The 26,574-nt window shown below is 36.1% G+C and overlaps 1 protein-coding gene across 1 annotated transcript in view; it reads right to left on the bottom strand.

Moving 5' to 3' along the window:
- Tspan12 (tetraspanin 12) overlaps window positions 1-26,574 on the bottom strand; it is a 63,837-nt gene that overhangs the window by 25,653 nt on the left and 11,610 nt on the right. Inside the window, exons 3-5 of the mRNA XM_063241622.1 lie at window positions 24,556-24,638; window positions 23,796-23,931; window positions 1,911-1,985 (exon numbers count right to left, since the gene is read on the bottom strand). Coding sequence (XP_063097692.1) covers window positions 1,911-1,985; window positions 23,796-23,931; window positions 24,556-24,638 — 294 coding nt within the window. The remainder of the gene's footprint in view (window positions 1-1,910; window positions 1,986-23,795; window positions 23,932-24,555; window positions 24,639-26,574) is intronic.

The raw sequence follows: 26,574 nt of genomic DNA, 5'->3' as shown, positions 1-26,574 counted from the left end.
TCTTATAATTATGTCAGAATCCAAACATACCTTCAAACACCTTACATTCATTCCTTTTAGCCTTGTTATAATGAGATTTATCATATGCATGGCAAAAATGTTACACAATCCATTTATTAAAAAAAAATCCTCAGAAAGCGAATTTATTTCTAAAAATCTTTTACTGACCAAATAGAACACAGTCAAAAACTGAGGTAAGGGGATCAAGAGTTAGTTACAAGCGTGCTTTATTATCTGGGATATAGATTTATTACTTGAAAATGGATAAACAACAGAGACAACCCTGTTATCACTAACACTCAAAAACAGAGTTTCCAACTTGTTTTTGTCTTCCTAAATATACAAACTTCCTAGGAATTGTGTGACAATGTCATTCTCAAAGACAGTCAGAGAATTACTATTTCAAGGGGAGATTTTATTTTGAAGAAAGTTCTTCACTTTGTCTTAGTGCAGTTAGCACCTGCCCTGACTTTTGAACCTTTCATCAATTCTCTCTTCTTTTGAGCCTTGCGTACACTGGAAGCCCCAGTGTCCTCACAGGTCCCCTGCAGTGCAGGTGCCCCAGTGGCCCTGACTGGAAGCTGCAGCGTGCACAGCATGCTCTAGCCTGCAGTTGCCACTTAACATTCAAAACGGCCTCACAAAACAGTAGCAGATTCACCATAAAATCTTTAACACTCGCATCAGTGCCAGAAATGACTTCAGTTTTATTACCCAACTGCCCAATGCACCTATTCTCTCCAAAACAAATAGGAAATAATTACTTGCTCCTTTTAAAGGTTCTTGAATTTTAAAATGTTTAAAACTCATTAGAGAACTTGTTCCCGATGCTGATGGACAGACCATGACATCTCCCCCGACCCCTATCCCCCAGTTTCCCTGTTCTGATTTAGCACATCTGGGCTGGAGCCCCAGAATGAACATTATTAATAATTACCCCTCATAACTCCTACTGCAGATGGTGCAAGCACTACATGTTGAAACGCCATTTTAGTGAGACAATTATTCTACAATGCTTATACTGGGAAAACTTGGCCTGACTCCATAGACCAGCTAGCGTTCACAGACATGCACTCTCCCCCTCACTGGCAATAAATGCACTAACTTTCACCACAGAAGTGAGCAAACTGGGCTGGGGATTCAGCTCAGAAGCACAGTTCCTGCCTGGCAAGCATGAGGTCTCGAGTTCAATTCCTGATACAAAAAAAAAAAAAAAAAAAAAAAAAAAAAAAAAATGTGGACAGCAAGTGGCAAACCTAACAGAATAGTACAATGTTAAAATTAAGAAATGCCTATCCACATTGACTCTCACATAGCTATAGAAGTGGTTCCAGTGGTTGCAATGGCTGAAACCAAAGAGGAAAAAGAAGTGCTAAAGAGCTGTTTTTAAGCAGCTAAATCTCAAACTGTGAGGATGTTTCCAGACTTCAGTAAACATACAGCATCTCTTAAACACACTCTTCTGAAGTGGAACAGGGACCAGCATTGGAAAACAGGAGATGCAGGCTTCCTGGTCACTGGTTTTTGCTGTAGTCAGCATCTTATCAGGCTTTAAGGAGATGCTAAAACATTTGCAGAGAAATCACCCTGCACAAGCAAATCTTTCCTATTTTTAACTAAGAAAGTGGTAAAACTATTTTAGATGATGTACTAGTTTTAGTCTGTGATATTCACGTTTAAGCAGTCTGTGGAATTAAAGACAGAGCATCATATACCAAATTATGGATAAAAATGTCCTTTAAACACAGAAAACAAAATGTTATTTTTCAAAGTATTTGGACTGTTTATTGTTATCATGCAGCCTAAACATTTAAATCAACAATCATATGTCTAAACTATTCTAAAGCATATGATTTAAGCAGCTGAACTTGGTATTGTTTTAGATTGTGATTAGATTCCTCTGAACTCACCATAAGTTCCTGCTCATATGTCCAAACTCCACAAGCCAGCTCTACACAGAAAATGACAAGTAAACTTCCAAAGTACTGTAGAAAAACAAAAATAGGCCATTAGTACAGAATCAAAATAAAGTATGGTCATCTGAGACAAATCAAATATTATTCAGTACTGTATTTTTCTAATGAACAGGAAAAGAGTCAAGTTCTCAGGGAACAGATGAGAATTTAGCAAACTGTAAAACACCTGAAAATGACATTTAGTACTTATCTAAATAGACTTTATTTTATCATCATTCCTGGGACAATCTTTTATAAATACTGGTTCTTTCACTAGGCTAAATCAGTATTTACATACTATAGTATACTATACATATAGTTTGATAAATTATAACTAAGTTCTCTGAGAAACCGGACCTAGTTTCTTTCAAAGTGAATGAAGTAAGAGTACCGAGTCCCTGTTCTGTGTATGAGCACATCTTAACCCACTCTTCTAGGCAAGGGGCCCTGCTTTACACTCTTAGAAAAACACAGTTTAAAACAAAATTCCAGCTACCAGTGACAACTTAAAACTATACCCAGTAGTAAGTGTCTATTATGGGATTGTTCTGTGGTTTTATAAAAAATACCAAAAATTCTAGGAAGGCATGGATAGGCAAGTAAATAACAAAGTGGAACACAGCTTCAAAGCAGAAATGAAGATGAAAACTCAGGACTCTTTTAAAATAGAGAATCACACAGAGTGCTAAATAGTGAAGAGGATGGGAATAAACAGAAAAGAGCAATTTAATAAACAAGAAGCATGAGCAAGTGAGTAGAGGGAACTGGAAAGTACAGCCAAGGGACAAAGACCAGGAAACACATCCATCTAGCAGAAAGAGAAATAGTAGGAGATCAAATCTGAAAAGTAGGTTGAAGTCAGATTATGACAAATTTTAAATAGTACAAGAATAGAATTTAAATCTATCATGTAGATAATAAGGTAGTATTTCTCAAAGTTCTGAGAAAGACAAAGATATGATAAGCAGATCAAATAATGCCAGGATTTCATCTGGTTTGGAAGGAAAAGCCCAAAAGGGAGAGATGAACATACCTTAGAAGTCAACCAAAAGGAGATGGCAGGTGAAGACTTCTACTTAGATGCTGGCTTGCAAACAGGTGGAAAAGAACGGCTTCCAGAGATTTAACAAATAAAAACTGAGGTGACATTGGAGTGCCTGGATACACAATCTGAGGGGAAAGGATGTGATCCCCAAAGCACAGAAATGGGGAAGGGTAACTCGCTTTGTTGGAAGATGAAAATGGTCATTTTGTGAGTAACATAGAAATGTATAATCAACTACTAGAGATGTCAGTTTGGAGATCAGTTACCCAAGGGTGAAGATGATGAAAATTATTTTTATTAGAAACAAAACAGCAGCTTTCCGATGAAGCTCTATTTATCAAGCACTTTCATAATTAAATCATCAAGAAACTTGTGAGATAGATAAGACTACTCCATTTTACAAATGAGCAAATCAAAACAGAAAGTAGACAATGTGGCTCACTCAAGAAGGACAGAGTGACTGTCCAGAGGGCTGGACCACAGTGGCAGTGTGCTGAATGCTCAACCTGATCACCTCCCCAGCTGTGGAGGTGACCTCACAGAGGCATATGAAGAGTGTGACAAAAAGTGGGCTTTCTGAAAATCCTCTCCAGGTCCAGGAGAGCTAAAACAGCACAGAGTTCACAAATCATCCACTTCACTTAATAGAGTGTGTTGGGCAGAAGTGACAGGAAGCAGAGCTCACTTATCTTCTTCAATGGGATGAAGGCTCCACTCAGGGCAGGCACATTATTATGTTTCTCATCATAGAATAGGTGGTCAATAAATATTTTTATATAAAAGATACATGAAAACAAAAGAGAGTAATTTGGTAGTAATTTATGGGAAGTTCCCCTTGGACTGGGTGATTCAAAAATCTATCACAAAGGCAATCGGTAAGATCAATCAGTGATCAAAAAAGGAAGGTGATACAGTCAGGACTTGAGGAAAAGCAACGCAGGAAGAGGCCACATCAAAGATGGCCAAATTAGAGGGTAAGCTATTTAATTGTAAATGCAGCAGTAACTTGAGCACAGATGGGATGGGATGGATGGGTAAAACAAGGATATGCAGATGCTGAGGCACAAAGAGCCACAGGACTGTGGGTTACAGAATGGATTCCGCCTTTTATTATTAAGTAATGGAAAGCCACTAGCAGGTGACATGATCTGAGGTACATTATACAATCAATTCTGGCCATGTTTTGAAAAACTACCTAAGAAAAGTAAGGGTACAACAGTGGTGGTACATGCCTGGAGCCCCAGGGGCTTTAAAAGCTAAGGGAAGAGGATCCAAAGTTTGAGGCCAGCCTGGGGCAACTTACAGAGATCTTGTTTCAAAATAAAAAGTGCTCTGAGTGGCAGAGCTCTTGCCTAGCACACATAAGGCACGATGTGGGTGACTTACACAAAGCATCACTGAACTAAAATGTGGCAGGAGAGGGAGAAAAGGGCTTGACAAAGGATTTTGAACCACTGACGTTTACATTGTAAGTGTCTTTGCTCATAATTTTTGCCAAAAGAGTAATAAAAGAAACAAAATTAGAGTTTATTGTTTATTCTATGATATTGTTCTTACTATTTAGAAATATGAGTCAATGTTATTAGTTTTAATTTGCTTCCCTTATATTCTCTTGCTTTAAAAATAAGGAATGTGTAATGCTATAACTTCTTAGACAATAAGATGGCCTAAAATAATAATTGGTTCAAAAGAAAAAGTGGTATTCTGCTAAGGGAACCCTACATTACAATTACTTTAATTTTCATCATATGGAGAACTCGTGGCTAAGTGTGAATCTACTTAGATCTCCTTTCCAAATGCTGCCATTTCTAGGACTTAAAGATTTCAGCCTTGAACTGCTGATTAGAAGAAATCTTAGTGAGCAAACTATGAGCACTCCAAAGTCAGTTTTTCTCTATGCTGTATGTAAGAAATTTGTAGACATGAAAAATATTATGTTTATCCTTATGCCCCAGAGACCAAATGTGTAGTAGTTATATGTGCCATCAATTTTCTTATCTTTGATAAGATAAGCCCCTGAGAGACATGAGACTGCAGAGAAGAATTACACTGTAAGATACCTTTGCTCTCTGAGATCCTTAACTTGAATTCATTTCAAAACTGATATATGGTCACAACCAAAACCAAAGCATCCTTCAAAAGGCAAGATACCTCTAAGGATAAAGTACACACATGGATATTTATTAAGCATGCTGAATGGAAGTAGGAGATACCCTGACTCTGTCTTGGGGATAACCATGCAGATTTCTGAACTGATTTTAAATACTATAAAATATCACTGCAAGCATCACTTTCATTTCTGTCTCCTGAAGTCACTGATGAGTTTATAAATGTCTGGAGCTGTACCAGCTGAAAGACTCCAGCACAGGGTCATAGCAAATGCCCTGATGTATGCAACTGTGCACTACCTGAGTTACTGCCAGGCCAATGGATCCAAACACCAAGTAAATGGTAACAGGAATGCTTTGATTTCTTAACATAAGCCTTACAATAGTCTAGCAACACTATGACTTAGATACCCAGAAGAATGCATATGAAAAGAACTCAAACTCATAACTGAGAGTACAATTCACAAGAGGGAGGGGATAAATTTCACATAATTTGGCCACTCTTTAACTATGAGGAAATTCCAAAATGATCATGTCTCAGATTTACAATGTTTTCAGTTAATATATGTTCTCCCATGTAAACAATTATTCTTTCTCCCACTAAGCGTCAGGAACACTGATTATTTCACCTTGGAGTACAAGTTTAATTAACATTTAAAAACCTTCTTAGAATAAATTAAATCTATAATTTATTCAAACAAAATATTGTCACAGATGATATTACAGCTTCATAAGATACCTGTAACCAATAGATAATGTAACCAATAAGTCAGATACCTTTGACTTATTGTGTTACATTAGCCTAAAATGTCAAGTTTTCTAAGCCCAAGAATACTTTGAATGTCAAATCTATCCTTAATGCAACATACTAGACCAACCACATTTACCCCTAAATTTTATTTTTAGTGAGATCCAACTCAGAGATAACAATCATCCTATTGATCACTGCACAGAGTCAGTCACTACTCTAAGGATCAGATTATGAAAATTTGTAAAACACAGTGCTACTCCATAGTTTATAAAGAACAAAGCTACCAAAGAAATTAAGCAACAGATCTTGCGCTGAGTTTTGCTGTGGTGTGAAGGTGGATGCACCCATGTGTGTATGCTTGCATCTTCTCCTCGCGGTGTCTAGCATCTGCCCTGCAGGCTTCTAACTTTCCCACTGCCCATGCTTGGATGCTTGGTCTCCACCAGTATTCCCACAGCAATTCAGCTCTTCTTCCTGACACACATTTTCCCTCTAGAATGATGGAAAGAGCTCTGAATCTGGAGTCAGATAATTCAGGTTCAAACTCAGCTCTAAAACACACTGTGTGATCCTCGGCAAATTGTTTAACTGCCCTGGTATCACTTTGCTCATCTAGGTAAAGAGGTAAAAATAAAGGACACTGAGTTTCTTGTGAATATTTGACTCCACTTGATTTCTGCCTACCATTTTCTATTTTAAATAATGCTTCTGTTTTATGGGGGTTGGTCTCACGCATTATACTGTGACAATGCAGTAAAACTTGAAATGTTTAAGGCTACACACATAGTTAATGAAAGAAAGCAATATGTATACTCTCTCCATGTCCTGGGCGTCTGTCAACCAAGCACTTTAAACAAATGAAGAATGAGAAAATGTGTGTTTATAGAAAGAAATAAGAATGCAATGATTTGCATTACTATTTTATTTGCTTCAAGAAAGTATTCACCACCAAGTTCCTTAAATAGCTATACTCCTCTATTATAACTAAACTATTTCACCTCTCAGGTTTATCCCAAAAATTTATTTATGAAAAATCACACTTAGTAAGAGATTGACATGATGAACTCAAATATTGGCATTTTTAATCAAACCTCTCAGGCTGAGAATAAATCTCTCAGTTCAAAATAGGTGCTTTATTGGATTAGTTAGTATAAACTTAGATAAAACAATGTATTCAAAGCTGCCTTATTAACTTCTTTAAAAACAAAAACTATAAGAATAGATTATGGGTTTGGAGATAAAGCAGACCTGGTCTCAGATGTGGGCTACTTTACCTATCAGCTGGATGTCAGTGGCCAAACCAGTAACTTCAGTTTCCTCATTTATAAAATGAAAATGCTGAGATTAGTATATAGTGCTGTGCAAAGGATTCAATAAGATAACCTGCCATTGCACTGTAACCACTCTTTAAATGGTGCTCATTATTAATCATAGTATAGCATCTTTTAAAACATACACTGTACAGGGACAAGAGAAATCATGCTTAAAAAGCCTAACACACTTCCTGGCATGTAGCAGGTAAATGAACAGAGATAATTATGGTTAGAAAATGAGGGTGTATAAAAGTGCTCATCTTCCTGAGATTATCAGTGTCACTTCCCACAAGATACTTTAAAAAATCTTTAGGAAGATCTCCATCCAGAGAGAATATAGCCAGTATTTCCCAAAACATCTTCCTTTAAAAAAAAAAAAAAAGTAAATCAGGACAGGTGTGAGAGTGGGAAACCCGACTTATTTTTTAAAAAGACCAAAATCTTTATGTTATTTTAAACTAAGGTTGGCCACAGAATTGCAAGAATGGCATCAGTTACGAGCCATGGTCCCCTGCAAATATGTGACGAGGAAGGGAGGTGCAAGGCATTATACTTTCCTATTTAAGCCCTTGGTGACTCCTGGGCAAATGCATATCCTAAAACAAAGGTGACTTACTACTCTTCTCTTTTAAACTTATTTTACTTCATTATATTTGTGTAGGCAAAACACTAAAATCTCAAGAGGCTCTTAAAGAAACATCTATTTTTAAAAATGGTCTCACTGTCTGACACTCATACCCTAGAATTTCACCCTACAGGACATGCATGTCCTCTCCCTTCTTAAAATTTCACTAAAATGACAACAAAGGGAGTTCTAATAGATATAAGACCAGAGTGGAGGAAAAAATCTAAAAATGACACATTAGCAAGCATATTTGGAAAAATGAATAACAGATAAAATGGTACATTTTTAAACTGTTCCCCAAGAGCCAGATGGTAAATCAATAGCAAAGGAAGAGCTGGGAACAACTTTATTCACATCAGACCCTAAATACCTAAGGACTGGCAGCTGTGGTGGATTGAAAGTGGGCTGGGAAGAGGAGGACTTGCCGAAGACCCCTTTAGGGAGACACTGGATGCCCCACCTTCCCTTCCCCACAGTATGCGGCTGAGTGACCTCCTGGCTTCCACTAGTAAAGAAGCAGAAAGAAGTGGAGCCACTGAGATAGTCTTAGATCTGGGGGCGGCAAGTATAACAGAAAACAGGGTCCTGGAAAAAGGATTGACACCCAGGCTTATACACCTTTCCTGCAAAGACTCGAAATCAAACAAAAACAAAATAGCATTGGATTTCTCAACAGAAATATCTAAAGCTAAGACAGCAGAAGAAGGCCTTTACATTTTTGAGGGAATAAAAATGACTTTCAATTCATAGTTCTGCAGTCATCAATATGGCATATAGGCTTAAAGAATGTATTACTTTTGAAAGGAATCTAATGGAAGATGAGTGTTCTAAAATTAGAAAATAAATAGAAATAAGCAATGAATTAAAATCCAGAGAACAGTATCCAAAATAAAGGAAGGTAAAGGAAATGGTGGAACAGTAAAAGAACATCTCCAAATGGCAGCAGACTTCAGAATATTCTAAGAGAGAGTTGGGGAAAAAAAGATAGATGAAATGTACAGTGTATTTGAATATATACAAAGAAAAATTATGGAGGGATTTTAGGGGCAAATTATATATAACTGTATAGGAAACTGAACAAAGTTTAAAAATAAAAACCTGTTATTCCAGAAAAAGAAAGACAAAGAAAACAACTTTGCATGATCACCAGACTTGTAATCATGTAATTGCTCATCTAATCAAAATTATGCTAAGTTCAAGTTGAAGTAAAAAGTATGTGGGACAGGTGGGGCAAGACAAGAAAGGGTGCCGGTTCTTTATCTTTCAAAGGAGTCAATGAACTGCTTAAAACAAAAACTGGCCAGGTACATAGCATGTGCTTGTAATTCTGGCTACTGTACTAGGGAGGCTGAAGCAAGAGGACTGTAAGTTTCACTAGGCAGGACTTTCATTAAGCCCTGGAAACTAGTGAAATTCCATCTCAAAATTAAATTTTTTTATGGTTTTTTTTTTTAAATTTTAAAGAGGGTACGATTAAACAGAACAAAACAGATCATAAGGAAACAATTTTAAGAAACACAATTTCAAAGCAAGTCCACTGGAGATCTTCACTGTCTATCTATTGTCTCTAGTTTTCTTCCAAATAGTTGTCCCCATCTTCACACACATTGAATACATACTGAACATTATAGAACTAATCTAATCATAACACGATGATGAAGGCTTTTTAGGTCTTCAAGACCTGACATTGGGGAAGTCAATAATGACTGCCATAATGTCTCTCCTTCTCTTGGTAGTAGCTGTCCTCATCTTTATGTATGCTGAAATTGGACATAAGAGACTAGACTAATATCACTCTGAACAGTGAATAATATTATTGCTAGATTTTATATCACAAGACTACAGAGTTAGCACTGGGTATTTTAGTGTCTTTTCTTCTTCAGAGTATCTGTCCATTACATCGTGCATTATATAATCTGTTCCCATAAACTGTTTAGAAATTCTCCACATGTGTGAATCTCTACATGTATATCTATCCTTTCTGTATTATAGGAAAAACAGATCATAACAAGACAACAAAACAAATTCCTAGAAAAACATGAAATGAAAAAGACATATAAAACCACAATATTAGATGATCTACAGTAGTTACTATGCTTTCTCTTGTTATTTTCAATAGAATTGACATCATCAGACATAATGTAATTGAACCTTAAAATTTTTTAAAATTAAAAATAATAACAAAAAGGATTTAGAATGTAGGTAAGCAACCCTCCCAAGTACACACACACACACACACACAATTGAAACAGAAAAATTAAGAGAATTACATAAATATGTGATTTCAAGTTACAGCTGTAACTGCTAAGATAAATCTGATAGCATTTGCCCCTTTTGATAATAGAAAATGACTGCTACATTTTATAATAAGCTTTTTAGCACTAAATTAACATTTTAAGTTGTGTGTATGAAGTGATCTGATAAAATTAAAATAAAATTTAAGAAAATAATAGTTCTCCTGTAGCTGTGATACCCAAGAAAAAAGATTTGCTAGCTGAAGAATTTAGATGCAGTACAATATACCCAGGAAAAGTACTTTAAAAGGCTGACAGTTGTAAGTAGCTCAAGTAATCCTTGGAGCTACTGGAGTTAGCTGAGTGGCAACTGGACCTTTTCTCAGTGTTCAGGTAAGGTACTGTCTTCCTCATGGTAAATACACTTCAGTAGCTCAGAACCTGAGCAGAATACACACTGTGTGACTTAAAAACCCAAGAGCCTCTTTTATGAGACCTTGCCTGGAATTTGAGTTTCTTCTGAAAATTGTTCATAAAAACCACACATAGAAGCTACCTTATCAATTTGAGTTGGGGTATCTCCCACAATACTTTATAATTTCAGTCACAATTATGATACTTAGAGTTTTATTATGTGCAACTTCATAAATGAATTTTGTTATCTGCAACTATATAAAGTGAGGGAAGAATTCACGTAGCCAGGCATGTATATAATCAACTATTGTGTACATATAAAGTAAAATGGAAATAAAATGTAGGCAAAACATGAACTAGACTTGTATGAATTTATGCATATATACAAATTAATTTAGAATTTAGCCCTCAACAATTATAAAATTATATAATCTCCATTTTTGAGAAACAAATGAAGCTAAGCATAATTCATTCCTGATTGAAAATGAAAAAAAAAAAAAAACAATAAAAAATGTTCAGAGCAGAGGCTCTGGCATCAGACTTAAAGGATTCTGATTTCAGCTCTTCCAATGAATTGGGCGAATCACTGAACCTCTCTTCATGTGAGTGAATCCATTTATAAGATGGGGATAATATTCCTGCAAATCTTTAAGTATAGTTGGAAGAATTTAATGAGTAAATATTATGGAAAGCATATAAAACAATGGCAGATACAAATCACAAATTATATTAGGGATATTGTTTATGATTTGGGCATTGGTAACAATACCACAAATTTGTCATCTACTGATCCTAACTCCTGAACACACATGTGTACAAGAACACATAGTATATACACATGGATACACAGAGCTCTTATTACATGAAATTTTAAACATATCAGCAATTCCTTTTTGCTATTACCATTAGGTGTGGCTAGTTAAAGGCACAAACGCAGCTTTAACTGCCATATCAAAATTCTTGACATACTGTAATATGACAGCAATTCTAATTTTTTTTGCTGTAATTTCAATCAGATCAGATTAGCTTCTTTTCAGTAGTAAAATCAATGCTGTTCTTATTCACATTTTACATTTTTATAAGGATAAGGTTCTGATGTAGCCTATGAGTACTTATCAGTTCATTAAGTTTAATTTTATGAAAGCATTGAGGAATGAATGCGATTTTTTTATAGCTTTACTTTCTAACTGTTAACAATTGATATTAGCAAACTTCCTAAGTGGGTAATATTGGTTTCATATAAAATATTCCAAATAACCTTCACTTTCAGAATATTGATGTTTTTCATTTCTAAATTTGTAAATTTAATGAAAACAAAATCTTTAACAAAGCTAATCAACTTATTGAATATATTAAACCTGGAAACAGTTGAGAAAAGTAGGAAAGGAGATTTGCAAATACAAATGGCACTTCTAGAGGAAAACGCTTCAGTAACTAAAAGACATAAATATAAAAATGTTTTAAAGGCAAAAATTTTAACACCTTCATTCCATCCAATTTTAGAGAGAAAAGACTCTGTGATACATAATATCTAAAGAAAACAAAAATACCCTATCCAGCTTAACAGAAGTAAATAAGGAAGTTGTTGTTCAAACTGTTTTTCTACATAAATACTAGCTGGGATAGACTTCTTATAATAAAGCAAAATGATACTGTTTTCCCCAAGCACTTACATAGGCTTCTTTGTAAAGGCAGATAATCAAAGAAGTATCATAGAACCCTGTCTGTAAGAATATATTGCACTAACAGAAAAGTAAAAATCGTGAACACCATAAAAGTTATTTTAACCTGCTACTCTCTAAATTTATAACTAATATGGCAGATTATTTTTTCCACAAATGACACTCAGAATAGTTTAAAACCACAGAAGTCAGATTTGCTTATCTTGGAAAACTAATACAACCTGAGATTCACCTCTCCTAGACAAATAAAAATTATTTTAAAGTACAACATATTTTACTGGACATTTTAATATTTTTTAAACAGAGGCCCTTTGGATATTTTAATATTTTTTAAACAGAGACCCTTTGGACTCTTTCTACATGTTATATAATACTTTTACTAAACAAAAAGTATGATTAAAGGCCTGTATTCACTAAATGATAAATGATAAACTCCAGTTGCTAGCTTGTCAAATACTAAACTCTGCAAGTTTTCACTGGTAAGGATCTTTATGTCAGTTGTTTATTTTTCCTTTCCCAGTGACTGGAGGTTTAAAAATATTACATTACTTACAGTTAGTAAATAAGGGAATTCCAGTGCCAAATATTTGTACAAGATAATGGAACAGCCGCCTTTCTGTTAAGAATTCACAAAAAACTAAAATACTAACAGGCAAGAATACTTAATTCTTGTTGCTCAAAACACACACAAAAAGGCACACATGTGCATGCACACAAATACAAAGGCTCAGTTTAGCCAATTCTCAAAACAATCTGACAGCAACACAGGTTTATTGCTTTCTTTAGATGCATCATTCAACATCCAATATCTCTCTACAAAATTTTTTGAAGAAAAAGCAACACCGAATATCCTTCCTTTCAAGAACAATAACTAGAACAAGATCAGCCTAATTTACAAAGAAAAACTTGTAATACTAAGCCAGCTGTTGAAGAAACAGACATAAACCTATTTAAGACAGGTAGAAATTTAATCACAAGTAAAAAAATACTGGCATTCTGTGGTCCTTTGCTGGTACCTTATACTTGAATAAATATGGAAGACTTTTTTTTTTTTTTTAAATGTGCATTTCTTTAATTTCCTTCTGTTTAACTTCCTTTGGCCATTATGGAGCCAATTTATCACAGGCGATACTAGTGAAGTTTAAATTAGTAAGCATTTGCATCACATGTTGTTTCAGCTACTAGACAGAGAAATGTGTTAGTGCAGGATCCACGGCTGTAGCTGAGGGCTGGGTCCCTGGGGTCAGCAACCTACATCATGAGAGGTAAAGCATTAAGGAGAAGGCAATAAAATAGCTGGCCATGCTACAGAGGTCACCATGTGTACAGCTTCTGTTGCCTGGAAGCTAGGTCGGCTCACTCCACAAGCTCAGCCTGATCTTAAAAAGATTTACAGCGTGTGATTGGTCTCTGAAGGAGCTATCACTACAGATTATGGGCCTCAGAATGTGAGATAGGCTGCCGGGTGCCAGAACCTGTACACAAAAATGCAATTAGGGAGCAGCCTTAGACATATCCTAAGTAACACAGCCCAAAGAATGCCAGCCTCAATCCTGACCCACACTGTACAAGATAATGGAACAGCCGCCTTTCTGTTAAGAATTCACAAAAACTCTCCCCCTTCAGTTGTGTCCAGACACCTCCCAAACAGCACAGGGCACGAGCTCATGACAGCAGGCAGCACTGCAGCGACACTTCATAACAAGTTAAGAAACTGGAAGTTTAAGAAGATGACTTTTGACTCATACTTTAATATCTGACAGAAAACTCATACTTTAATATCTGACAAAACTTCTGAACCTATTCATAACTATGAATGCATCTTTTTTATCACATTAATTATTTTACTTTTATTTTAGGACAAGACAGGCACTTCACCTTATTTTTTTTTTTTGTATGTGCCAGAATAATCAAAAGCAAAAAACATTTTTAAAAAGACTGACTAGGTCCTTTAAATTTTATAAATCCACATATAGAAATATTTATTACAAATGGACAAGCTTGATCATTTTTTTAAAAAGATAAATCTATTCTAATAAACATACCTTTTTCCTGAACCAAAAATATGGGGTAGATTTTTTCCTTAAAAGAAAAAAGTATAAGAAAACAACTCTTTGGGAGTGTTGTGACCTGGTTCACAGTCATGTTTGGTGTTCAGAGAAGAAATACAGAGATGAAATCATTAAATCATCAAAGCTGCCAAACTATCAGTAACTCAGTGTGCTAGACAGAATGATGTGAATCAAGTAGCATGAATGAAATGATGTTTCTGAAGAAATGCCTTTTTTTGCAACAAATATTTGAACAGAACAATGCAGAAAAGTAAAGATCCTTGAAGACAGATGTTTATAAATAAATAATAGTGATTTGAAAAAAAGCATATTTGTTTTGTGTAAGGAAATGCTTCTAACATGCATTGACTTGTTGTCAAACAAGTTAAACAGTTTGACTACAATCCTCTGATAGAATTATAGAACTTTTTCCCCTAAAGTAAAGAGCTAATGCTGCACCCCTCCAACATCTTGGACTGGTTTGTCTCCTGAAAGGCAACATAGCTAACAGGCAGTCTCTGGTTGTCTAATTTAGCTTAATGGCTGAGTTTTTGCTATCAAATCTGAGCTACAGTCACTTAAACAGAATTTTATTAATAATGAATATCTGGACAAAAAAATCAAAAACTTCGCATGTCCTTCATTTTATGAACCTTTATCACTAAAGGCACAAGGTAAAAATAAAAATATCTCTTCCGTTCTCTCTTCTCTCAAGGGTTCTGTACATGGGAAGCCTCCTTATCTTTCAGCGGAACAAGGAGGTCACCATTTGCTTGCAAGAAACTAAGCAAAAGATTCAGAGCAACTAAGAGCAGATACTGCTCGCAAAGATATGAACACAAGACAGGTCAGATCACATCACCTTCTGCTCACAGAACTTCAGCCTGCTGCGTGCACCTGGTAATCAAGACAGCTCAGCATCAGCTCCCAGAGCCAAGGCTCAGCTATACCTGCTATTTGTCCACCCAATGACACACATATGCCCTTCTCCAAACCTACCAAGACCTTCTCTGTGCCATCCCAAATGATTCTGCCACCAGAGTGCCCTGATCCCAGCAAGGGACTCCGTAAGCCACTGCTCTTTCCTGTGCGCTGCTCCCCACCCACCTGAGCTTTTTTCTTCCTTCAGGAGATCTTCACTCAAACACTTTCTTATGTCCATTTATTAAATTCTCTCAGGAGAGCAAGACTACTTTTCCTTAGAATTTTTCCAAAATGCATTTAACAAGTACAAACAGACTTCTGAAATGAAAACACTTCAAAAGGCAAATCACTAATTATCTTGTTAAAATCAGTACAACTCAGTGGTGCAAACCCTGAACAGTCTTGAAATTTTTAAATGTTTTAAATGTTTCATGGGAGAAATAGTGGAACAAATCACATTTTTATTTAGTTATAAATAATTCTTAAATTAGCAAGTATCATCTTGCAAAAAATCTATCTCTTTTTAGGGATAATGTTTTCAGATTATCTTCAAGGTTATAATCATTTTGAGGAAAACTTTCCAAATTTTCTAGTTGAATACAGAAATAATATCAATCTAAAGAAAATTAGGGAACAACCATTTATTTTAGAGTAATTCAAATGTATGGCTTAACAGGAATACAAAGTGTTATAGCTATGTTATTTGGATATTTTAAATAAAATTTTAACTATTATTTCTGGCCCCTGAATTAAGATGATTCATCTTAATCTGAGCATATAAACCAGAATCTGTGAGCATACTTTATGTGAGAAACTTTCAAAACTTTCAAAAGTAAGTTATTAAAATTTATACAACTTCAGGGAAAAAGGATTCTTTAATGCATAGTCGTATTATTTAGTCATTATGTGTCACATATTAAATCGTTTATCTAAATGACTTTACTCCTTGGTTTAACTCTCCCATCTTTTTCATGTTTGATTGGCTCTCTTATTTTATCTTTGGTATCGGGGATTGAACTCATAATCTTGCACTTGTCAGGCAGGCACTTAGGCCATTGAGCTAAATCCCCGGTCCTTGACCCCTTATTTAACTCAGATATGTATCTAATTTTAAATGAATGGCCATAGCTTTACGCTCACCAAAGACTAGTTAAGATTCAAATATGGAATTAAATGGGAGCAAAACCAGTGCCTGCCTGCCACATTCACCTTGAGGCAGTGCTGGCTGAATTGATGACCAATATTCAGACAGAATTTACTGCTACAGAAAGACCTTGCTTTGAACTTGGAAAAGAATAACCGTAGTCACCAAATCAATGAATATAGACTTATTGAAATGAAAATACTTCAAAAGGAAAATCACTAATTATCTTGTTAAAATTATCAGTCCACTGCTTTCAACTCAGTGGTGCAAACCCTGCAGACTCGAATTTACTGCCCAGGGTTATTTGGCTTATATTTAACCAAAGTTATCTGAAATATACCTATTAAGAATTAATGACAATACGGCTTTAAATGCTTACTATGGCAGAGACCCTTAAGTGCACAGGACAGAAATACAAACACTGGAATCATTCATCCTTCCAACTCTGAAGTAAGAAAAGGTCCAGTAAGTACCAACCCTCTTATAAAGACCCAACACTGAGACCATGAATGTCACGCACCTCTGCTCTCCTGTCTCTGACACAGAATTTACTTTTAAAGACAATTGCATACATGCTTTCTGGAAAGACAAATCACAAACAGTCATGGAACTAAGTCATGGGCTCTTGTGTACAAGACCACCATAGCATAATTTCTGTATGCTATATGTAAATACTATATGTTCCACTATATATGCAGGCTTTCTATTGCCTCCTGACCCAAATGTAAATGATTTAATCCCTAACTTGAATTAGTCATAGGGCTTGTGTAACTCAAGAAATAAAAATCAGACTTCCCTGCAAAAACCTTCACAATTGGACTGATTTCAGGTTCTTCTCTCTCCACAAAAACACCACAGTCAAACTTAACTTTTGCCTAAATCTGCCACATCCTTTCACTCCTCCACATTTGCACAGTTTTTATGTGGTTCCAAACTCCTTTCACCTCTCTTCTCTACAGGAAAATCCTAGCATCTTTTAAATATCCTACTCAAATAAAGACTCTCCTGTTGGCTGGAGATGTAGCTCAGTGGCACAGTGCCTGTATGACAAAGCACCAGACTGTGAGTTCAATTTCCCTTACCAAAAAAAAACAAAAAACAAAAAAAACCAAAAGACTCTCCCATGAAAACATCAATAAGTCTCCATTGCTCCTGATTCCAGGCTCCTGCAATAATCTCCTTGTGCATTTAATAATACATTTGGCTCTATTATATTCTTTCTGTTCTCCTCACTCATTTCATCTCTCAAGTGTCTATCATAGGCTGCATGCTCAATATATGTTTAAGGAAGGAAAAAGAAAGACATGGAGTACGGCAAGGGAGAAAAAGAAAGGAGAATCTGCTTGATTTTTTGACAGGGTTAGAGAGAATAGTAACTACAGTGGAATTTTAAAATTCCTTGTATAATAAGGATACCAAAAGATTACATTTTACTCCAATGACTATTGACTCCAGTAGAGTAATAAATGAAGCATACTTTTAAGCCTTAAAGAAATAATGCCAGTAATGAATTAAATGTATTATAGTAGTAGTATGTGATAAGATATACAGAACATAGACTGTATCTGAATGTTAATGATAGAGAGTACCAACTCTGGGTCTTTGCTCACTCTACGTTTTGTAAAATAAGTCTAATCACATTGTCTTAGTTACTTTTATTATTGCTGAGGCAAGACACCTGACACTCGAAGTTAAAGGGGGAAAAGCTTATTCAGCTTATAGTTTATAGAGGTTTCAATCCATAATTGGCTGGCTCCAAGGAAGGGTATCTTGGCAGAGGGGCATCACAGAGGAGAACCAGGTCATGGCAAGCAGAAGACAGAGAGACAGGAAGGCACCTTAGCAACTTCTTTTCTCTTATCTTTTCTCTTATCCAAACTGTTTAGGGTGGATAGCACTCACACACCCTTAACCCTAGTGACCTTGAGCCTAACATTACATCATGAATCAGTCCCAGTGTCACACAGCCTACAGCCAGCCACCTCTGAAAAGGCCTCATCTATGGCTGCATGAGGCTTTTGGGGGACATCTAGATTGAACCCATGACACACATCTAGTTGCTATGAATATTTTCTGAGAAAACAAAGACAAAACACTGAGTAAATGTGAACATATGGTAAATGATACAGTTAACCTTGATTTAGAAGTAAAGTTGTAGGCTCTCAAAGATATAAATAAAACAGTAAAGATATTCTGCTTAATGGTTTAATTTTAACTTAATAACTTATGAGTAGCTATGTAACTACAAACTTCATAACTACATAAGAAATAGCTTTAAACAACGGGCCTGCAGAAAGTACATTACTGTTTAAAGATACCCAGGTTTCCCATTATGATTTTAAACAACAGAACAATTAAAAAGGAGAAATTTCTCCATGGTCATTAAACATGAACTTGATTTCCATTAAGGAAATCATTTAGATCTGGTTCGATTATTCTGTATTTTAAGAAAGCTTTAAAAACCTTTCCACACAATAGCCATATGCAAATTCTCTAGAAAAACAAAACTGAAAAAAAAAAAACTTCCTCTTTAAACAAAACCCACAGGTCTTTATATTAAGTACATCCCCTTCATTACTGCCCAGCGCTAGACTGCTTGTGGTTTGTTGGCAGGTAAGCATATATTAGTATCACATCCTGACAAATAATAATCTCCTGATGGTGACATTCAGCTGATGTCAACACTGTGAACCTGTCTGTTGAATCTGTTTACATTCCGCCTGGGCTGGCACTGTTTTCCTAATGCCTGTGCTAATAGCAAGGTAGAACTGCCATAACAAATGAATTTCATTTAGTCTACTGCTCAAGCCTTGGAAAGTACCCATCTAAGGCTTAAAACCAATTTCCTTTTAGCTTCAATTTCTTGTTTAAAGAAAAGGCATTTCTGCCACTGAAATTGTTTTGGAAGTTATAACATGTTCAAGTTTCTTTTCCTAGTCATTTGTGGCCTATTTTCCCATTATAATTAGATTTTAACTATTCTTAATTTCTTCATATAAATACATGAATGTTTTTCTTTCTATGACAGTTTCACACTTAATAAGAACACATCTAATTAGGGTCGGGTGGCCAGATTCAACAAAAACATAGCATGTTCATTTAAATTTCAATTTCAGGTAAACAACAAGTAATGTTTCAGTACATCATGTATATCTATTGCAGGGAAATACTCATGCCAAAAAATTACTCATTGCTTACCTGAAACTTAATTTGATTCGACAGCTTTTTCTTTCTTTTAACTAAAGAACCTTAATCTAGAGTATTTTAAAAACTTGCATCTGTAAGTCTATAATTTAACAGTAAGGTCAAATATATAACCCTTCAGCAGAAACGTTTTTTAACAGTTGGCTTCTTAGCTTTGGTTACTGCTTTTTTTGGTGGAGTAAGGGTGGCAGAGACAGGTTCCTGTAAAGATAGGTTTTGAAGGAGGTTCTTTTTTCTAACCAGGCAAATGAATAATATTTTTATTTTGCTTGAACAGCATCACTGCCCAGCTGCGGGTTCTTTTTTCACAATCATTCAAGAGACAGAGCAGCTCTCAGAGACATAACTGTCCTTAAAAAATAACTTTCTCACTAAAATCTAGTTTACAGGTCTTAAAAGTGAAGCAAGACTCAATATAGGGAAATGGACAATTTGGACAAGTAATTTCTGCATGTTTAAATATTTATACCCAAAATAAAAGTAACAAACAGTCTATTTTTTAAAAATTAGAATAAAATGCTAACGAGCAAGAAAAGAAGAAAAAATAAAAGAAAACATGTAAGAGATCCCTTGCAAATATTTGCCAAAGACTTAGCATGTTACATTCTGCATTAACTTACTCCCCTTTCAGAGGCACTGTCCTTGGAATCTAAATCCTCTTGATCTCCACCCTCCTCTTCCCCCCACCACCCCCACCTCACTGGAGTCTGAAAGCAGGCACCAGCCTGAGGTTAACATACTGAGTGCCCTACTATCGCTGTCCTGGTTTCCTGCCCATCAGTGAGTTTAATAAACACATATGAAAGCAATGGGCAAGATTCATATTACCAAGTTGTTTACAGTATGATAGCTTGGGCTGATTATAAAAAGAGAAATTCATGGTAAGTATAACACCCTGGAATTCAAAGGGTAAGAAGGGTGTATCAGAGACATGGAGTAAATGCCCAGTAAAAAAGTGGGCTTGGCAATCAGAATCACTGGGGTCTGAATCCTAGTTCTGCCTTTTAGTGACCAGTGACCTTTGGTATGCTACTGAGTGCTCTAAGCTTCATTTAATATTTATCTATCTCAGATGACTGTTGGCAGGTTTAAAATGAATAATATTACCTAAAGATGCAGCATATATATGTAACATTTTCCCATGGTTAATGAATTTATTATGTATCACAAATTTATACTAATAAAAAGGGAAAAATTGCAAAATAAAATGGTTTATATGCTGCAAAACATCACAGCAACAACTTAGGAAAAGTCATCCATTGTGGAGTAAAATGCCAAAAGTTTTACAAATGTGTTGTTGGAAATGGCCAGCCGTGTTGAAAATAGAAGACCCTCAATTTACTGGCTGTGTAAACTTGCAAAAACCATTTAACATCTCTGTACTTCATTTCCTCCTCTGTAGTATGTGACAGTAATGGTACCTATCTCATTAGAACTCTGGAAAGGATAAAATTGATCATTTCAAGTAACAATTATTGAAAAGTATAGTTTTGGGGATGGTAAGCACCTTAGAAATGTTATTTACTTTACTACCATCACTGTCATCACTGTTATTTCCAGAGGTAGCATTTCAGTCAAGTCTTAACAGGCGAGTAATGTTTAAACAAAAGAATTAAGAAGAAATTTGCAGCTAAAGGATCAGTAAGAATAAGGGCAGGGGAGAACAAAGTAAGAAACATTAGTTCAGGGACCAAAATCATACGTTGGCCACAGAATATTGAACTAGGTTAGAAAGCTAGAAATGGCAGATGAAAGCGAGACTGTTGAAAGGCTTGATGCAAGTTTGAGGTGTCTGCAAGCATTCATTTCTCAACAAGAAGACTACCAAAGGCTTGGAACAGAGGAATAAGGTGATTGTGGTTGTATTCAATTAACCCAATAGCACTGTCTTAGACAACAGAGGCAGGAAGATAGTTAGGAGACTCTACACCCAGGCAAGCAGTCGGCAGAGCCAGAATGAAGGCATTCCAAACAAGAATAGCAAAGAGGGGAGTACTTAGCCTGTAGAACCAGGACATACAGGACTTGGCCACTGAATAGGGGAGGGAACATGGAGAGGAGGCCACAGAAGAAATTGCCGGGGAACCAGACCAGATGTAGACTGGGTGTGAGTGACAGGTAACTGAGAGTAAAGGCCACAGCTCATTTTTTAGCAATGAAGAATCCCTTCTGGGCAAGATAGAGTGAGGCCTACATTGGCACTAGTAGAGATACACCACAATAGGAATGGAAAATGATGACCAAAAGCAGTCAAAGGAAGAAGCAACCAATATGCAGATGGCATCCATAGACTCTGGAACAGAAAGGCATGAAAAGTTGCTTCCTGAAAAAGAGAACATCCAGTAAGCAAAGGAGAAGGAAAAAGGAAGTATCCATCTAAACTTGTCATTCTCCCAGAAACCGGCGTTAATTTCTTAGGGGTAAATGTAGATCTCTTTCTCTCTGGTCTAGGAGCCTCCAATGTAAACCCTATTAGAGGTCTTGTAAGAGACAGTAGGATTGTTTACCTGTCACATATACTTTGGTCTAATAGCAAAACCTGATAGAACAGATAGAGTGTAGATGTAATCAGTGTTGAAAAGTGAATAAATGGACAAGTTAGTCACCCTTAAGACCTTGGCCCTCCATGTCACTTTTCCATCATAAAGCTCTTCCACATATGCCAAACTTGACTGTCAGTTATAAGTTCATGGTCTGTCCTACCTAAGTTGCAGGCCAACTTAACTTTGTCAACCAGCTTTAGAGGCAAGTAAATGGAATGAATAGTTTTCAAACTTTATTTCCCAAAGTTATGTATTTCCATGAAATGCCTACCCACACTTCACATCACATAACCCAGCAGCACAGAATAAAAGTTAAAAGGAGGGAGGAAGACGGAAGCCATACTTAAACTGGCTATGTAGGCTACTGGTTAGGAGACATCATGCTAGGGACTATTATTTTTTAATAAGATTCTGAAATTTAAAAAAATTTAAATATATATCCCTCAAATTATGGAACATTGCCATAAACTCCTTTAGTTTACTTTAGAATTATTGCCCAGATAGTGTAACTCAAAACAGGATTCCAAACCTTTTCACTGTTCTGCTCTTCATTACCCATCCATGTGTGGAGAAGTAAAGCGGTCGGGCATATTTCCTTTTTCTAAGTATGGTGTACTTTTGACAGTGTTTTATGCTTTCCAGTCTTCACTCTGAAGAGCTGTTCTCCAAGAAGCCCAGTCATGCACTAACACAGGTTGTTCCTGTGAATTCAGAGCTTCAGGGCAGCTTCACACTAACTGTCTATTTCAGTAGGCATGGAATGGAAGGGGAGCCTGCCAAGTGCGGGCGGGCGTATGCAAACTGACGGCTGACAGCCAGCCTGTGCTCTTCTTTTCCCAACTTCGCAATCAGGATTGTCATGTTGGTAACTTGAAATCAAACATGCATTTGTCCCATTGAAATCCTCAAATAGTGCAGCTGGGTTTTTTTTTTTTTTCTACCCAGGGATCCAGTTTATCGGAACACCACTCAATTTTTCAGATTCCTACATAAAATTAATGCACAGCCAAGACTGAGGAATAATGTAAAGAAAGGAATACACTCAATGAATTAATTTTTCAGGAGTCTTGCATGTCTGCGATTATGTTAGCAGCCTCTCTACTTTTGCCACTAATCTGTAATATTTTATAACATTGCTCCTCTTCTAAAAATCTGTATACTGTAAAAGCTATTTTAAAAATGACTAAAATTTTTAATGTTAAAAGATAATTTGATAGGTTTTGACTTAAAAGACTAATTGTATAATTTGAATGATGTAATGAAGTTAAAAAGTAACTCAGACTAAGTCTTAAGAGTTAAGAAAAAACAATTAAGTTTCGAGAAACTGAGACTCACTAATATCCACTAAACTACACAAACACAGCACCAGGATTACAGTCTCCATCCGCTACCTCACTGTGTGATTCCACATGGGTTAACAGGATGAGTTGTTTAAAATTAGAAGAGAAAGAAAAATAATTCCATTATGACGTCTCACTTCTAGTCCCAAGGGATTTTTTTTTTTTTTTCTTTTGGTGGTGGTAATAAGGCCTATGACACTAAAAAGAAATAATGCTTTCAAATGAAAATGTCGACACATAGCTGGGGTAAAATAATTAAATAGCCCACATATTTGCATATCTCATCATTTGAGTACAGCAAATACTCATTTTAAAATCATCAGTCAAGGAAAGATTTCAGCCTCACAGGAAGCCAAACAATCACCAGGATTGGAGTTACACAATCTTGCAGACTGATAACAAATAATACATTGCCAGCTGATGTTTTTTAACTCTAATAAGATGAAGATAAGAACACTGTACCCATGCAAGAAGCAACAGGTTTCTTTTCACGGTTCCACAGTATCCCAGCATTCCCACAATGATAAGGAAACAGCAAACTGCAATCATGACCGGATGAACTACAGGAAAGTAAGTCAGGATGACCGCCTCCTCCACTCTGAAAGAAAATCACAGGCTATTGTAAATAAGACATCATCAAAATATTCCCAAGATACAATGCAGAATTTAACCGTTATTATGTGCTTACAGCTCCATTGTGCTTAGGACTTTACAAAAAGGTACCTCGTGTAATCCTTACCACGGTTCTGAGCAGTATATATTACAATCTCCATTCAGAGATGAGGACAAGTAATTTGTCCCTTGTGATGTCAGGGGATCAACCCTTGAAATTTAAGAAGAAAATGGCTTTGTGAGGTTTGGCTTTTACTAGCTGAAGAAAACAAAGGGAAGGGGAAACTGACAGTGGTTTTCTTAGGAAAAAGGAGCTATGCTGCTCTTTAGACATAAAAATGACATGGCTGAGACGCAGGCAGAGGACAAGCAGCTGAGGTTACCATATCCGGAAATGTCCATATGAACACGCTGCCACCTGCCCCCCTGGAAGAGTGGTGCAGACTTTGAAGAAAATGCAAGCATCTGCAGCAGACTGCAGTGGACAAGAAAAATTGCTCTAAAGACCACAGGCAAGCACCACCCTGTAAACAGCTAGGGATAGAGATATTTAAAACCCAGAAACTGAGGAAATCTAATGAAAGAATTCTGTCACAATTACAGAGCTTACCTTGTTTCAGCAGTCAAAGTCAGAACATTATTCAGGTAATCCCTCATCCAAGCAGAGACGGCCAACACACTGATGGACATTAACTGTGGAGAAAACAGATACACACATACACACAGATCGCAACAGCCCATGTAGGGTTCACGGCTTTTTAAAAATAAGGATTTTGCTACATAACGTTTGTACTTTTCCTAATTGCTACTTTCTACCTATTGACGTTTACAATTACTACAATACCTTCAATTCAGTTAGTGATCATTCCATAACCATTAAATAGAATGCCACCAAATAGGACACAGAAAACTAAACTATTAAATGGGGATTTCAGGTTCAGGACAGACATCACTAAAATGAGGAAACTACAAAACAATTAAGTTGTCAAACGTAGTGGGCCGGGATTTAGCTCAGCGGTATAAGTGCCTGCCTGGCAAGTGCAAGGTTGTGAGTTCGATCCCTGGTACCAAAAATAATTTATAAGATGACCAAAGTATACTATCATACTTAAAAGCAAGGCAGTGATTAAATACTATTACTGGGTAACTAAATGTTGTCAAAAAGATGTCAAGAGCTGACTTTTATTGGCTCAAATGTAAACAATGTCAACATTAAAATAATAATAGTAATACAGTGATTTAAAATATATGTTCTAAAATCTATAAACTTAAAATTCTTCAAACTAGCTGGTCACCTGTATAGGCCATTGATATTCAACTTAATATTCAGATGATTGATAAGAATTTTCATTTCTATTTATCCTACTTTTCCTGTACAAGCTAAATAAAAAACCAAAGACTGAGTGAAAGTTTCAAAAGAAGAGTTTTTGTCAATATGTCCAGAAATTGCACTGCCACACCACTATTTAACACTCCTCTGCAATACTGAATCTCCAGGATAAGTTTCTTAATTACTACCAAATTTATCAGATCTGGGATTCTCAATATAGTCTGCACACTGGAATCACCTAAGAGTCAAAAGATTACTGAGTGGAGGCCAGCCACAGACCAAGTCCCAGAGTGGGGCCTGATCATCAGATATGTGTAACAGCTCCACAGATGTTCTAATGTACAGGCAGAACTGAGAAGCACTACAGACTTGTAGCTGATGATACCAGACCCCATGGGTCTTCATAAATAGACTCAGTGTGTGTCTTCCAACATGATGGAATATCTATGAAGTATTTTTACCAAAAGCATCAAATCAGAACCTATTAAGCCTCCAGCTCTATCAGTTTGTGGAAATTACAGGGAACAGATTTAAAACTTGTTAAATGCCACCACAGGAATGTAACCAGTAAAATCGAAAACGTGAGATTATTTTATAAGATAAATTATCTAGTTTCTTCAATTTGCCATAAAAAGCAAATTAAAAAATGAAAGGAAATGTTAAAAATATTTAAGAGATTTACCAGAATACACTGACTTGGCTTGAATCCTGATTCAAACAAATCAATTGAAAAAAGGCATTTGTGTGACAACTGGGAATACTTTAACAATGATTGGATAGCTCAAAATATTAAGACATGATCTTTATTTTTCTAAGTGTAAAATGGATTAAGTTTATTTTGGGGGTTGCATTACAGTTCTGTTTACAGATTAAGAAGCACTGAGCCCTCAGCTATCACCAAAGAACCCAGTACAGACATGTGGCCTGAGCGAAGCCAGACTGTTGAAGACTGCTCTTTTAAAGGAAAGGCACCTCTAGTGCAGGCTGCTCCTCAGCTCTTCCTGAAACAGGTTTTGCTTATTTCTAAAATTTGATAGACAAGGCATTAGCCTGGAGCTACAAAGCACAGTGGTTTGGATTTTTAATCCCAATTCAACAGTTTTGGTCTGTGAGCCCCTTGTCAGGTCACCTATCTGAGCTTTGTTCGCCTTTTACAGTTTTTCATTATTTTGTGTGCATATTTATTGTCCTCCAAAAGGCTGCAAAAAGGTCAGCTCTTATTTGCACTACTCACTGTGAATTTCTGAATCTAGCCCAGTGCAAAGCAGAAAGACAGTAGGTGCTAAGTAAATATTTACA

This window comes from Cavia porcellus, unplaced genomic scaffold (assembly GCF_034190915.1).
Source record: "Cavia porcellus strain 051 isolate PalLab524CR breed Dunkin Hartley unplaced genomic scaffold, mCavPor4.1 scaffold_2, whole genome shotgun sequence".
Taxonomy (NCBI): Eukaryota; Metazoa; Chordata; class Mammalia; order Rodentia; family Caviidae; genus Cavia; species Cavia porcellus.
This window is presented reverse-complemented; position numbering and strand designations above follow the sequence as displayed.